Raw genomic sequence first — 14,489 nt, forward strand, 5'->3', positions numbered from 1 at the left:
ATTAAATCTACCTAATTAGATCAGGGCAGGCGATACAAAAATCCAAATGCATCCATGCGGCAACTCTCAGTGGGAATTTAATTTTTCATTTCACTGGAAAAAAACCGGAATCCCCACAGATGTGACAGAAGGTGCCTAGATAAAAATTAAAATGAAACACTTTAAAGTAAGTTTGTAACATTGAAGTTGTCTAAATTTTGAGATATGGGATTTCCATAAAGGTAATAATCCAGTTTTACTCTGTAAAAGTATAGTAAACCCAAAAATCCAAATCTTTTATTTACTTCACCTAAAAAACAAGCAGCCCATAGGTAGGATATACATAGGTTTCCTCGATTTATCCCTAATAAAGTTTTAAAAGATTTATACAATTTCTACAGAAACATACAGTGTATCAAAAATCTGCATAAATCAAATTTATAAAATATGTAGAAATGCATAGTGATATTATCAACTTACAAAGCAAGAATATGGGAATTATTTTTTTCCAAGCTGGCTATAGTAGGAAAAAGTCATTACAGCAACAGCTTCTTATGATCTCATGTTTTGTAAGGTTTCAGTCTCACATACAGATTCATATTCACATACAGCATCAGCTTTCAATGAATTGCACAAAATATCCATTTAAAATGCACACCTGCACAATTTATGTGCCACCATTCTTTCTCTTATGCATAGTCGTATGATTAAATTAATCTACCCAATACACAAAAATGGAGTCAGTTTTCATACACACAAGGAACAAGTACCGGCACACCCCCTTATTTTCTTTTTTTTTCCAGTTTCTCCCTCCTTTATTTTCTATTTTATCATAACTCTGAAAGGACAGATGAGAAGTTTAAAGAAACTAGGAAAGATCCCAAACTAATAGATCAGTGCAGACAGCCCTATAAAGATCAAAATCTGTCACCAAATATGATACATAACCCTTGTTAACACCAATGGAAGCTGCATGCAATGCTATTCTAGACTTTAGGGAAGTATTTAGTCATATTTATTAGTGTGACACGTTCTAGGCATGACTCTTTTGAAATCAGTACACTGATGTCAACATTTAAGTCACAAAATCTGGAATAAGGAAGTGAGGATAAGTCATTTCTCCTCCACCTCTCTGCTTATTCAGAGTAAATATTTATACTCCTAAGGGTGTTTGCATCAGCTCCTTTCCAGAGCATTTTTAGAAACTTCTTCACATTCTATTCTGTATACTATAGCACCAAGTGGTTGTATTTTGTGTTTGTAGTCCCTCAGGAGAAGTTCCAATGACTTCCATTCTTCCAAAAGAAGAAAATTAGTATGAACAAATGTGGTTTCAGGATTTCCATTTCTCTTTTCAAATCTAAATCTGGCATCCAAGCTAGTTGACAGATGTCCTCGTAAAGAATTACGCAGCTGTGTTAAGAAGCGGGATGCTTTTTCCTAATTCAAAGTTTTAGTCCACCTCTAAGTGATTTCCATTTAAAATAACAAATCAAATGAAGCATTGGATACTTTCTAAGTTTTACATAATTGTGCAGCTTTATTTCTTTGTTTTTTAATAATTATTTTTTATGTAAGGCATGGTTTAAACAAGCAAGTTAGTGCTTATAAATTCTGAACTGGAATCACGAGGGTGCTGACTACCAACAAAATGTACCACATTTGCACTAAACGTGACATTAAGCTCTTCTTTGCACCGTACAAAGTGTCCAGTTGAAGTAGAGCAGCCAAACTGGCAATAGGAATTTGTCTTTGATCACACAGTAATGACACGGGGTAGTATGGTTGGTCCCTACCCTTGGTGACAGCTCAGAAAAATCCATTGTTTAATTTCCACAAATGCTTTTCTTGTGAAAGAGAGAAATGAAAGAGGCACTAAATATGTTGAAATTCACCTTCCAAAAAAGCAGCATGACTGTGAGAGAAGGCCACCCTGGCTAGTAACCTGTGGCAGTGCTTAGTAGGATGTAAAATTAAATAACAATATACAACAGGTTGATAATCACCAAGTTCTATGAAAATCTGGTTACTCCAACCTTTTCAAGTGTGTGTAAAAAAACTGCCTTCAGACCCCTGAGTGTAATCCCAAAGAAGACGACAACGCCTTTAGCTATGTTCCTATGAAACATAGCTAACAGCACATTAATTTACCAACATCTTGAAACAAAAAGATGTAAACATCTACAGAGTTTAAGGTAAAGCAGTTTTGTAAACATTAACTGCGGATGATAATGTTATTGTAATAATCACAGTTCCTCTATGTCCTTCATCCAACCCAGGAGGCTCACAGCTGTACAAAGTTAATAATTGCAGCAGTTTTCAGGCTATTTTGAGTCCTGTACAAATTAATGTGTCAGTAGGTAGGTTTCGTTTGTCTACACACTAAGGATGTTGTTCATTTCCCATTTTTGTGTTGCTTTACTGGAGTCACACTCTGAAATGAAAACTTGATGGAGGACTTCGGAGCGATCCAAGCACTTCCCTGATGGAATATGAGTAAATCTGTGTAGATTCTGGAAAACAAAACCATCAGGAACATGTGAGTTTGTTTTTTTTCTTTTTTAGTATAGCTATTTACAAAATCAAGTTTCAGGGTCCCAGAACAGATCAGTCCTATGCTCATTTTACTGTTTATTTAACCTAGACTTTCGCAGCCTTTGTATTACTAAATGTTGGACACATGTAGGCCTGCCTGAGACATTTCACATTTCTCTTAGGCAACAAACTGCTAAGAAAATGAGGGGAACTGTGCCTAAAATGTTTCCAGCCTTTTCATCCATCCTGTAACCAAACCAAAAGATTGACACTTGAGGACAGCTCTATGAGAACTGACTTCACCGGCAGATCTTCCTTTGGTTAGCCCTTCACACAAAACAACTGCACGACACTGGCATTAACTGCATTGGAGAGAAAAAGCACTAACTTTGCTACCTGCTTGGCTGGTAGAAGGAAGAGAAAAGGGTATGAGAGCAAGTCTGGCCTCCAGAGCAACAGGGCTGCCTAAGAAACTGCAGACCTATTGTGCCTAGCACATTCAGGCTTAGACTCACACACTTGGCTCCCTCCACACCCTCTGTGCTGCCACGCTCAAGTTCCATGCCTGTGGCTCCTCTCCTGCTTTCTGACCCCCTGCACCAGATGCAGGCAGACTCACTAACTTGTATCTAGTGTGGAGAGCACCCGAGTGGAAGCAAACTCCAGGCACTGCAGCCAGGCTGGGGCTGCACAGCCCTGCCCTGTGCACCTAGCTTCTCTTGGCATAGGGACCCTCTCTCCCGTCACTCCCACACACATGTGCATATCCAAACGTTGGTTCAGCTTGATCCCTGCTCCTGCCATGTGGCCAGACATGGGGATCCTCTACTTGGAGAGGTAAACAGATGCCTGAACAAAAGCAATAGGCAGGCTACCACCAGCTCTGTTCTGGACGTTTGCTTACGGGCACTGAAGCTCTGCTACTGCTCAATGCTCAAGCCATACAGAGGTTACACTCACCAAACTGGCACACAAATACTAATTCCAGAAACAACCGACTGACCAGCCAGATAAAATCTCCTGGCAGCTTTCTCTTATAGGAGGCTGCCACATTTTTCAGCAGTTCATAAGCATTTCATTCTTTATTCGCTCCTCATTAGAAGAAAGGGTCATACCCTCTGTACTGCACAGCAGAAAGTGCCAAATTTCTAGTATTTGCTTGGTTACACACCCTTGGTGGTCGTTTTGCTCTTACCCCCACCTTTCTTTTTTGCCTTCTGGAAGCCAGTCAGTGTTTTGTTCTACAGCCCAGACCATGCCTACTGGGCTTCCTTATAACTTTCAGTAATAAGCAAACAATTACACAACTCACTACCAGTGTGGAGGAAATGGATCTTCTTGCATAAAAGAAATGCTTAGAGAAGAGCCAAGTAACATGCTGGGACACACTAGAATGGCTGGAGAGTTAACCAGTGCTATATATTATTACAAATTTAAAGCAGAAGTTGCAGGGACTGAAACACTGCTTATCAAGTTTTAAGTTTCAGGTCTAAAGAATTTTGTCTATACGGCACAAGAAAGCTGTGTGGAAATTATTGTGCTTGATATTTCCTCTTTACATTGATTATCTATGTAAAGAGCAGAAAAGATAGAGTGGCTTAAAGAATAATAAACAGATTTCACTGCACTCGACAGTGCCTGCCTCTTTCAGACAAACACAATCCAGATAACTAGCTAATGAACTAATTAATATGCAACATGCTAGGTAGACTGAAGAAAAACTGACTCAGGATAGTTTCTTAGACAGAACCAAGTTATGTGTTGTTATATCCAAGGATAACATCACACTTATGAGTATTCAGTTTCCTTTTTTAAAGAAGCAAGCAGAAATAGAACCATGGACATTTTTCTAAACAAGTAGTAATAGAGGACTTACAGGTGTAGTGACTAAATAGACTGTAGCAACCCTAGCACGTCCATCAGCCAACATTCCAAGTCTTTATTAATTCATATTTTGCAATAGCATTATAATGGTGCCACACCCAGAACTCACAACAGAACATGTTACTAGAGAACGGCTGATGAACTGGAAAAAGAAATACTGAAGATGGCAAAACCAACACAAAAGGGCAAAGAGTAATGCTATGTTCACCTATTTCTATGTAGGCTTAAAAAGATCTGTCTATAAACAGAGCAACACTTCAATATAGACTTCCTAAAATTAGATTTAATATTGAACCTAGCTGCTAAATGCACCCCAGAATTTAAGTAATCTTCTCACAGTATACATTAGATAAATAAACTTTCTTGACAGAAAGCACAGAAGCAGAGAGGGTGATGACACTAAAAGCTTTTAGAAACTCTGTCATTGTTAGTGGACATCCTCTTTACTTCCTCTGAGGCAAGTGCTAACTCTTAACCTGTGGCAGTAGATGTAGCCTCATGAGACTCTCCTTAAAGATTTTGCTACAGAAACCAGCAACTAGAACCACTAGGAAGAGCATCTTTTCCTAGAGGAAGCTTTCCCAGCAAGCATGGATTTTTGAGTTAACAGTGTGCAGTTAATAATTTAGCTGGTTCAGTTAACCATGTCACAGAACTTTAGTTTCAGGTATATGTAAATAATAAAAAAGAGGTACAAAAACCCAGGATACAAATTATAATTTTTTTTCTGCTATATATCTGTTACATACCTTGAAGTATTGCCAATCCTGGTATTCATTCTGATTACAGTGTGTAATCATAATTTTGGATCCATCTGGTCCTTTAGTTAAGCACTGATCGTACTGCATGAGTTGATTAGCTTCATTGATTCGGAAAAGCTAACAGGAAGAAAAAAAAAGGCCATCTTTTAAACGGCTGACTCAAAATTATGACTATTTTAGAAGCACTGAAAATACCAACTAAATTTCATCATTCAAAACATTCTCTGATGTCATTACACCTAACTTTCAGAAGGATTCTTAACTTTATATGATGTAATGCACTTTTACTGTCATGACACTCAATTTCAACTTTCCTCTCAGATTTAGGAAAGTAAGAAATTTACGTAGCAAGACAAAAATGGTAAAAATTAAGGGATTCCTATTTGGGAGACTTTTGAAAGTGTTTGATTAAAAACCTTTGTATGATTTGATGGTCAAACAATCCACTATCTTTCTGAAGGTCTGGTAGCAAGTCCTAGGTGCTGGATGGTAATTTCATTTGAATGGCATTTTACCCATGGAGGAAATCAAACTAATGCACCCAGATAAAGAAAGATTATCCTAGCTACTACTTATGAAATCATTGTTACAGGGTTTTTGGGGGTAACATATAAAGAAGTAGTAGTTTAGGGAACTTTTAAATTAAATAGCAAAGAGATATTTCCAGGGGCTACCAAGAGCTAACCCAAATATGATTTTTTAAAAGCATCATTCTGCACATGATTTCATGACTGCTGTGACAAAACTTGCCTGGTTCAAGTCTACATCAACATAAATAAGGACTCTGAATTCTGAAAAGTTTTCCAAAAGGGATGTAAAGACAGAACAGCATGTTTTTGTGGTACCGTGGGTAGGTTTGTGAAGATATAGGTCAAACATGATAGCAGCTTGGATTGCAAACATCTATTAGCAGTTACATTCTGCCAATTAATTTGTAAATGAAGCAGACACATATCTGTATTCAATTTCTTGTCTCCTGTGGTGGAAGATGACCTACTGCACAGAAGTGTTTTATACCTCCATTAGAGCAAAACAACTTTGTGAAATAATTGAGCCAAAGTGAATAAGGGGATTGTTTCCTGAATGATTAATTATTAAGTGAAGATAAATGATGGATCAGCAGCAATGCCAGGAGCTGCAGTTATTCTAATGCAGTGATATGGTTGCTGTAAAACAGTACAGTTCTCGCTTCCTCATGTACCTGTTTCACTGAAGAAGAGATTATGAATTTGCCCTCAATTTTATACTGTTTGTGTTTGTAATTTTATTTTCAGATTCACATATTTTACCAATGTCACTATGTTTATGGAAAGTCCCCAACTCCCATCTCTGAAGCTGGCACCTAAGTGACTTTATGTACAGGCTGAACAGAAAACTGGCCTGTTATTATCCACAGCAAGTGATTCTCCTTCAGACCTGCTTCCAAGCTACTTACCTGATTTCCTCCCATCCTGTGGCATGGCCCAAGCTCAACAAAGCCACCGTTGGTGTGCCCCATGCTATCAATGCAGTAAGCAGTTTCAAAGCCTCTAATCTGGAAAAGAGGTTTTGCACTCTAAGTTAGCCTCAAGTTAAAAATAAGCATGAAGGAGTTCAGGAAATTCTCACGTATCTTCAAACCAGAAACAGATATGTGACAGAGAGATATGAGACAAACCTGTGTATGAAGTTTAAATACTTATGCTAACTGTTCTGAGAGACGGAGCTACCAGGTGTCTGTACTAATTTGCAGGCTCCTATGTGAGTTAGAGTACACTGATATAGCTAGAGTTATAAAGCTCAGTTCCAAATTAATGACACTGAGATGTAGGACTTTCAATTATTTTAATTTATTCAACCCCCTATCAAAGCATGTTCAGTCTCACAGGTCATCATAAATAAAGCAGAAGCTCAGCTAAGTTGCTCTCATCTTGTGGATGAGAGAAACAGGATGCAGAGGAGTTATGCATGGCAGTTATTAACTGCAGCCAGGCACAGCCTACTGACCCAGCTGCTCAGATGTACCTTCTGCAGCAGCAATTACACAGTAGAAAAAGAGATAAAATTGATGAGGGGCAGGCATAGGATATAGAACAAAAGTCCTGTCAGAAAGCATGCCTCAACTGCTGATTAGCCCAATCCTTTCTCAAAAGGGCCAACCAACAGCTTTACAAAGACTTTATGACACAAATAACATTATTTCCAGACCTGTTTTCTTTGCCAGAGCCTCTTTTTTCTTCATGACAGGAGAAGAAAGTCCGGAAGACTAAGCTTAGACCTGACTCCCAGAGAAAGGGTTAGAGAAGATGAACACCACACTTCCATTCCAGGCAGTTTGGAAATGCAATTAGTGTGGTGTTACAAACAGAGGGGTATTTCTCAGATGTAGGATAACTAGCAGCCAGTGAAGAAGAGCTGAAGAAAACTTCAGAGAAGTCTGTGAACTTTGACTTTCCTGTTGCTTTACCAGAGCTGCTCGCTTTTATTAGGGGCGATTTCTCACAAGGTGGCCATTATTATTTTATTCTCTTCAGATACTTACACCTCAGTGAGCAGTAACATATAACATGCCTTCCTAAACTTTTATGTGGATTCAAAAGGAGGTCTAAGGCTAATCTAGTAACTGATACTTTGTGCTAGCTTTTAGGCAAGAAATAAAGGTGTCATTGTTCACCTGGTTCCTCAGAAATGATACTATTTGTACCCTATTCCACCATGCACATGCTCTGTATCACTAATTCCTCAGGGAAATTAAAGATGACACTTTCTTGGCCATGGGAAACAGCATATATCTGTACTTTCTAATGCTCTTTTGAAGTTATAACTGAAAAGGTAAAAATAAATAAATAAATCTGAAAGCAGACAGGAGACCTGCAGTAAAGAGCTCCTAAAGGTGTGGCCTAAAAGCCAGGAGGAAACAAATGAGGATCAGTGAGGTGTCCTGCACTCCCTTGACTACATGTTGTCTTTTTCTGCAAACCATGTGAAAATGACAAATTTGTAACCACATTCTTAATTTATTGAGAATTATACACTGTACACTAATGCTGGAAATGACTGTTAAGGAATGGCATCAAATCATTATATGCAGATAAGTGATTTACTGGGGCTGTAACTGTGTGCGTACATCTCAGGCTGGCAAATATAGGTGAAATGTACTCCTCCTGGATTTAATGATCTGTTCTCTAGGCCTTCACAGAAAAAGATTATCACCTTTTTATCTTCACCAATACTCCTACATGCTCAGGATTCACATTTCTTCTTTTAAAAACCCCTAATTTTCAGTTATGGGAAAAAGAGCTTTAGACATAACTGAAGAAAGCGCTAGATATGAAATCATCCTTCAAGGACCTATGGAGCTAATTAAAAAAAATTCACACCTCTTAAAGTGTATATAATTTTTTTCCTAGGGTTATATTTCTACAGCTCTCTGTTTAATATCGTATACCTTAATGTAAGAGTAATCGAAGAAACTGTTCTCAGGTTGGTGCCAAGTAACAATCAGTTCCTTTTGAATTCCCATTCTTTTAGCTCCTAAAATAAATACAGGTTATGTGCTGTACTTACCTCTCCCCAGTCCACATTTTTTGGTGGCAAGGGATAATATGAAGTTATATCATATGCTATTTCTTCCATAAACCACTTAAAACTTTTGCAGTTGTGATCTTCACGGAATTTTTTCAGCTCAGATATATCTCCATAGGGTAGTGCTTTTGTTTCTGGCCGACTGGCATAGAAGTAGTCTTTGTATTCATCCCACCACACTTCTACAACTCTGACATAGTTCTGTCAAGAACAAGGACATTGCTGTGACCTCAAAGCACACACAACAAACAGGTCAAATGCAACTACATGCCAATTTCAGAAATCTGAGTATTTCTCCCTTAAAAAGTAACAGCATGAAGTTACTATAGAGCACCAATGATTTGTGACTTTCAGCAGATTGTACCAGAACTGTAATTCAGAGTTTCTATTCACCTTCTTCAGTTTTAATACAGAGAATGATGCATTAGTCTACTAGGCGCAAAAAAAAAAATAAGTCTTAAATGGGTCAGTTGGGACATATCAAGGAGATTTTACCTTCCTAAGTAGTTTACTGCTGCTTGGACAAGGGGGAAAAATGGATAGCTCGCCTGCTGAACAAGCCCCTCCCTCACATCTTTCTTCTCAGTTTCTTTGATGGCTCTTATCTCTGTATAACCTGTACCTGTTCCAGATGCACACCTCACTTTGTATAGTTGTTCTAGTATAAATGACCTGGTGTTAAAACAGTCTTAATAGATCTGACTGATGGCCCAAACTATTACAAGTTTTCCTTTAATCTACATCCAGCATAAATTGAACAAAGCTATAAAAAGCAGCAGGATTGGCACAAGATTTCCCTTCCATGGGGAAGGCCATCTCAGCTTTAGACACTAACTAGCTTTGGATAAAGTGCTCTCTAAATTGCTGCTGATAATTTAAATAGCTGTTGTTATCTAAAATCAAAAACCACCCTCAAGGTTGCAGCAAAATAGTACCTTTAATGTAGGAGAAGACCCAACATACACAGGAGGAGGATTTCCTTGCCAACCCTGGAGACGGTAGATGTGTCCAACACGAGAACAGGGAACAAACAACAGTTTTCCCCCACACTGCCAGATCTACAAGTTAAAGCAAAGGTATTATTAATATATATATGCACAAGAATGGATGAGATGGTCTCCAGAGGTCCCTTCCAACCCTAACCCTGTGGTTCTGTGAATTTAAGACAGACAGACAGGTAATAAATTATGGAAGAAATATTGATTACTTTTCTTACTGTGCTAACTGTATGATATATTTAAATATTTTTGCTTCATACATAAGCATAAACATAACTGGTCTCTGAAATGAAAGTCTTCACTGAATGCATCTTCAATTTAGCCATAAAATTACTCAGCTAAATTACTTTTTTAAAAAGCTTTTAAAAAGTTTGCCATCTCATTCCATTGCTATTTTACAACAGTAATAAATGAACCAAATCTGGAACTGGATAATTTTTATTATGACAGAATTAGTCAAAATATTTTGATTTTATTAAAGCAATTCACATACCATCACTAAGATGGGTTTTGGTTAGATTCCCATCACATTTAGGTCTTTCTTAATAAAGGCTAGTAGGAGATAAGGATGTCTTTGGTAACCCAAGTACAAGCAGATTTTTCTTGAACTATAGTAGCTGAAAATAAAATATGGGTGAAACATATTACCATTCTGAAATTCTCTCCCTCCCACATGCTCTTGGATAATCCATTTATGAGGAAAAGAAAACACACCAAAATCTGAATTTGGTTGCTTACAGTTTTGACAAGTTTGAAATGTAACATTAAATCCAAATTCAAGATAACTTTGGGGATGTACCAAATCAGTCCAAATTTCAGATTAAAAAATATGACTTAGCAGTGTTAGGAAAGATGGGCAGAATAGTTTACTTCCTTTATGGCATCATCATATCGGTTTTCTTAAGTTTCACAAAAAAAAAAAAAACAATTCAGATATGCAAGGCCACTATATTTGCTATCTAGGAGTCAGCATGCAAGGCTGGTAAATACTGTTTAGTTCTCCTAAAGACTGGTTATGATAGACATGAAACCAATTTGGAGGTCTCTACATAATCACCACTTCAATTACAAAGCTACTGTATGCAATTTCAATCATGATTTAGCTCTAAGCAAGATGGAGAATTACAAGGATAAAGACCCTGTATATGTAACATTCTCAGTAACTACCTTTTGCATATGGATTTACAGCTGAGCAAGTGCACTTGGAGCATTCCTCAAAATCATGAAGAGCAAGAGTAACTAGAGGAGCTCTGAATGTACTTTCAGTAAAATTCAGCTACAATTTCACAGATCACTACTGAGGATATTAAATGTCTCCACTTTTGTTTGTTAATTGAGACAGATTCCTGCTGTCTGCCACTTGTGTCATTATGAATATTGAAGCTGATGATTATCATCTTACGTTTCCTGCTAACTGAAGAGCCTGCATATGCCTAGGAGTGAAAATAAAATCTTCTTCAGTGATTATGAATTATGCAGTTAGCATTTCAATTGTGAAGACATCTCTTGTAAAGAAGTTCTTGAAATTTTGAAAAGTATATGAGATCATTTTCTGCCCATAAAAAAGGCAGGGAGAAGGAAAGCAGGGCAGATTACTTCTTGTTGCATCATTATATACTTTACAGGCATCTATGCATAAACTGAGTACTACTTGTTCTCTATAATCACTTTCATTGGAAATGACATTTTTCTGTACTCATCGTAAGAGCAGTCATGTAGTCAAATCCCCAGATTTGCCAGTCTGCTTTCAGATTAGATATTTCAGGGCATGTGTGATCCCAAACCATTAACAAGATCTGGATTACTCAGCATTCAGCTCTCAGCACCAGGCCACCTCTCTGAACACTTCCGCCCCAAAGGGGTCCGCACAAGGAAACACTGAGGGGACACATCTCTGCCACATCTCCTCACAATGGAACCTTATGGGCTGCACATTCACAAGGCAGAGGTGGTGCAAATCAGAGGTAGGTCTGTCTGACCTTCAAGCAGAAGTATTTACCAAAAAAAATCTAGTAAACTGAATTAGTTTTCCATTTTTGGTGTTACCTTGTAAGAAATTTCAAAATTTTCACCACCCCAAATCTGAAGGCCTGGATCATAGAGACCCAGTTCGAAGAAGAAATCGCGTTCTATGGCGAACAATCCACCAGCCATTGCAGGGGACCTGAAAGAGGAAGACAGTGTTAAGTCATTCTACCAAAGGGATACGATAACACACAGAGAAAGCATTAAATAAGGGAGTAAATTACTGTTAACATATAATAAAGATTAGATAAATGGCAATGCATTGAAAAATCATGAAGCTTTGTCATCAGTTTCCAGCAATTTTCTGAAGTGACATCCGTTTAACTTCTAGTGAAGTTAAACACAGTTTTTATTATCTTGTGGTTTTGGTTTGGTTTAGTCTTTTTTGTTTGTTTGTTTGTTCTTAAATACACAATTTTGGTTAGAATTATTTATTCAGTCAGCCAGCATTCTTCAATTAAAATAATAACAAAAAAGATAAGAATCAGTGTGACAAGACTCTCTTGAAAGTTGTTCAAGCTTTTGAGAATGAGACTGCATAGCAGACTTAAGTTTACATTCTGAGAAGCTGCCACATTGAAACACTGTCTATTAGCAAGCAACAAGAGTTTTTCCAGCTAAATGATACCTTTCTATCTTCTCCCTCTGTCTCTTTTCCTGCTGCTGCCATATGAGGTATTTTTCAATCTACTGGAAGGGTCTGGATTCAAGTTGTAAGGTTTGCATTTTGGTTTATTTATTTATTTTTTTTTAATGGCTTTGCAAATCCCTCCATGTATGCCAAAGTTCAATTAACTAGCTTTAATGTGTCAACAAGATGTTGTGGTTTGGATTAGAGCATTTTTGCACAATGGCTCTACCCAAAATTCTTTGGTAGCTTGCTCATAGTGAAACAGTGAGTAGGATATGTTAATCCATTTCCAGTGCACATACCAAGCATTTTCACCTGAGGATCAATAAATACATAAAACCCCTAATGGATACAAGCTGGAGTCCCTACTAAGATGGCAATAAAAAAATAAGAAGCTGGTGGGGAAAAAGCGAATTCTTTCTGACTTCAGATGATCTGCAGTACTGAAAGCAGGAGGATCAAAGGGTCCGGATCACGCTGGTGAGCAAAGTAAAACAAATGAAATTTTCCTTCATGACCAAATTATTGAGAGATAGGTCATTTCTAGCACTATTCAGTCTCTCCATTCCATTATATTTTTAACTTAGTGGCGCTCTTTTTAACAGCAATGATTATGTATTTCCCTTCTGCACATAAATGGAGATCTGCTTAAGAGAAAGTAACCCAAGGGTTAATATACACCCCCTTTGCATAGCAGGGGCAGGGCAAAAACAAACAGCTATTGGGTGTACCAGCTGAATTAAGTACAATGGTTATCAGTTCAGATGCTCTCCAAATCACTTGATCAGTTACCCCTAAATATCCCCTCCCACTTGTCTGCGTACTGTATTTGCCTCCAGCATTGCTTTTGCATCACAAGGGTTCAAAGGACTGGAAGACAGCAAGCCCAGCAGGGAGAAGCACGTTGCATAGCACAGCCCTGTGGCTTTCCTGCATTTTTTGGTTTTCCTCAGCGCTATAAAGACTTGGCAAGTGTAGAGGCCTCAGATGGTGAAGTTCCAGTCTTGGCCTCCAACATGCTGTCAAGTGTATTAAAGAACACAGTAAAATCCACATAAGCTCTGTAGTTTATTTTATGGGATATGAAGAGGTAAGCACAATTATTACTGAAAAAGGGGCAATTTTCACATTACAAAAAGTTTGTTTCTGTGCTTTAAGCTGTTGAGGTTTTTTTTGTTTGTGTGTTTTCTTTTTAAACCAAGCAATCCTGGCTATGGTTTCAGCAAGACTTTTACTTGGTCTTACTTGCCTTGGTATTGCTGCAACAAAATGCACACAGCCTGGACATAAACAGATGCAGGGAATATCTCTTTTTAAAAGAAGCACTGTAACTCTTGAAAGTATTATTAAAAATAAAGTAATCTTTTAAACCATTCTGAGAACATGTGTTCTGTGTTTCTGGGAACAGTTTAAAGGATTTTAAGACCTGTTTGGATAGTAAACACAGAACACAACAGCAACGTTTGAAATAGTTTATCCCCCTCTAAGAGAATATTAAAGTTCCAATGTGGACAGCCTTGTCAGAAAATGGTATTATTTATACTATATACAAAACAGATCAAAGCTTCATAACTTCCTTGCATGTGTTGCCATTTTAGCAGAGAACAATCACGGGTGAGGATAGGGAATTACCAACATCAGTTCTTACAATGTTTAAATCATATATACGAGTAATAGAAGACATTAGATTCTGAAGATGTGAGGATTGCTTTCAAATGTAGTAACACGATTAGTTAAGTGTGAAGGGGAAAGTAATAAAAACCAGCAGAACCAGTCTCCCAATCTTGAAAAGCCATCCAGAAACCTAAGCTCCTAAGCTAGGTTTCTAGCCAGGTTTCTGTGTGCTGGGAAGAAAACATACCCCACTACAAACCATAAGAAAAAGGTGGGACTTCTATGAAAGTTACTGGAGTTTTCTTAGAAAATATAGTGGTAGTGTTTTTCTTTCTTCATTTTTTTTTAAACTGTTATGTGTATTAAATTAAAATTCCCAAACATACTGAGACCTTAGAAAATATTAAGCCAAGATTCTTAAACAATATGCTTCTTTGTCAGATGTGGTCTATTATAAAACAAATGAGAGAAATATGACAAAAGGGATTTTCTTGATGC

The 14,489-nt window shown here is 37.6% G+C and overlaps 1 protein-coding gene across 2 annotated transcripts in view; it reads right to left on the minus strand.

The window, feature by feature from the left end:
- Nucleotides 1-256: 256 nt before the first annotated feature.
- The window catches only part of GALNT7 (polypeptide N-acetylgalactosaminyltransferase 7), a 76,190-nt gene continuing 61,957 nt past the window's right edge, over nt 257-14,489 (minus strand). For both annotated transcript variants that reach the window (XM_061475040.1, XM_061475034.1), the window contains exons 7-12: nt 11,768-11,885; nt 9,659-9,781; nt 8,706-8,924; nt 6,595-6,693; nt 5,148-5,276; nt 257-2,492 (exon numbers count right to left, since the gene is read on the minus strand). In XM_061475040.1, the coding sequence (XP_061331024.1) occupies nt 2,355-2,492; nt 5,148-5,276; nt 6,595-6,693; nt 8,706-8,924; nt 9,659-9,781; nt 11,768-11,885 (826 nt within the window). In that variant the 3' untranslated portion in view covers nt 257-2,354. The remainder of the gene's footprint in view (nt 2,493-5,147; nt 5,277-6,594; nt 6,694-8,705; nt 8,925-9,658; nt 9,782-11,767; nt 11,886-14,489) is intronic.

The sequence above is a fragment of the Pezoporus flaviventris genome, unplaced genomic scaffold, assembly GCF_033815535.1.
Source record: "Pezoporus flaviventris isolate CSIRO_AGI_PZ_B2104156 unplaced genomic scaffold, CSIRO_AGI_Pfla_v1 ptg000002l, whole genome shotgun sequence".
Lineage (NCBI taxonomy): Eukaryota > Metazoa > Chordata > Aves > Psittaciformes > Psittacidae > Pezoporus > Pezoporus flaviventris.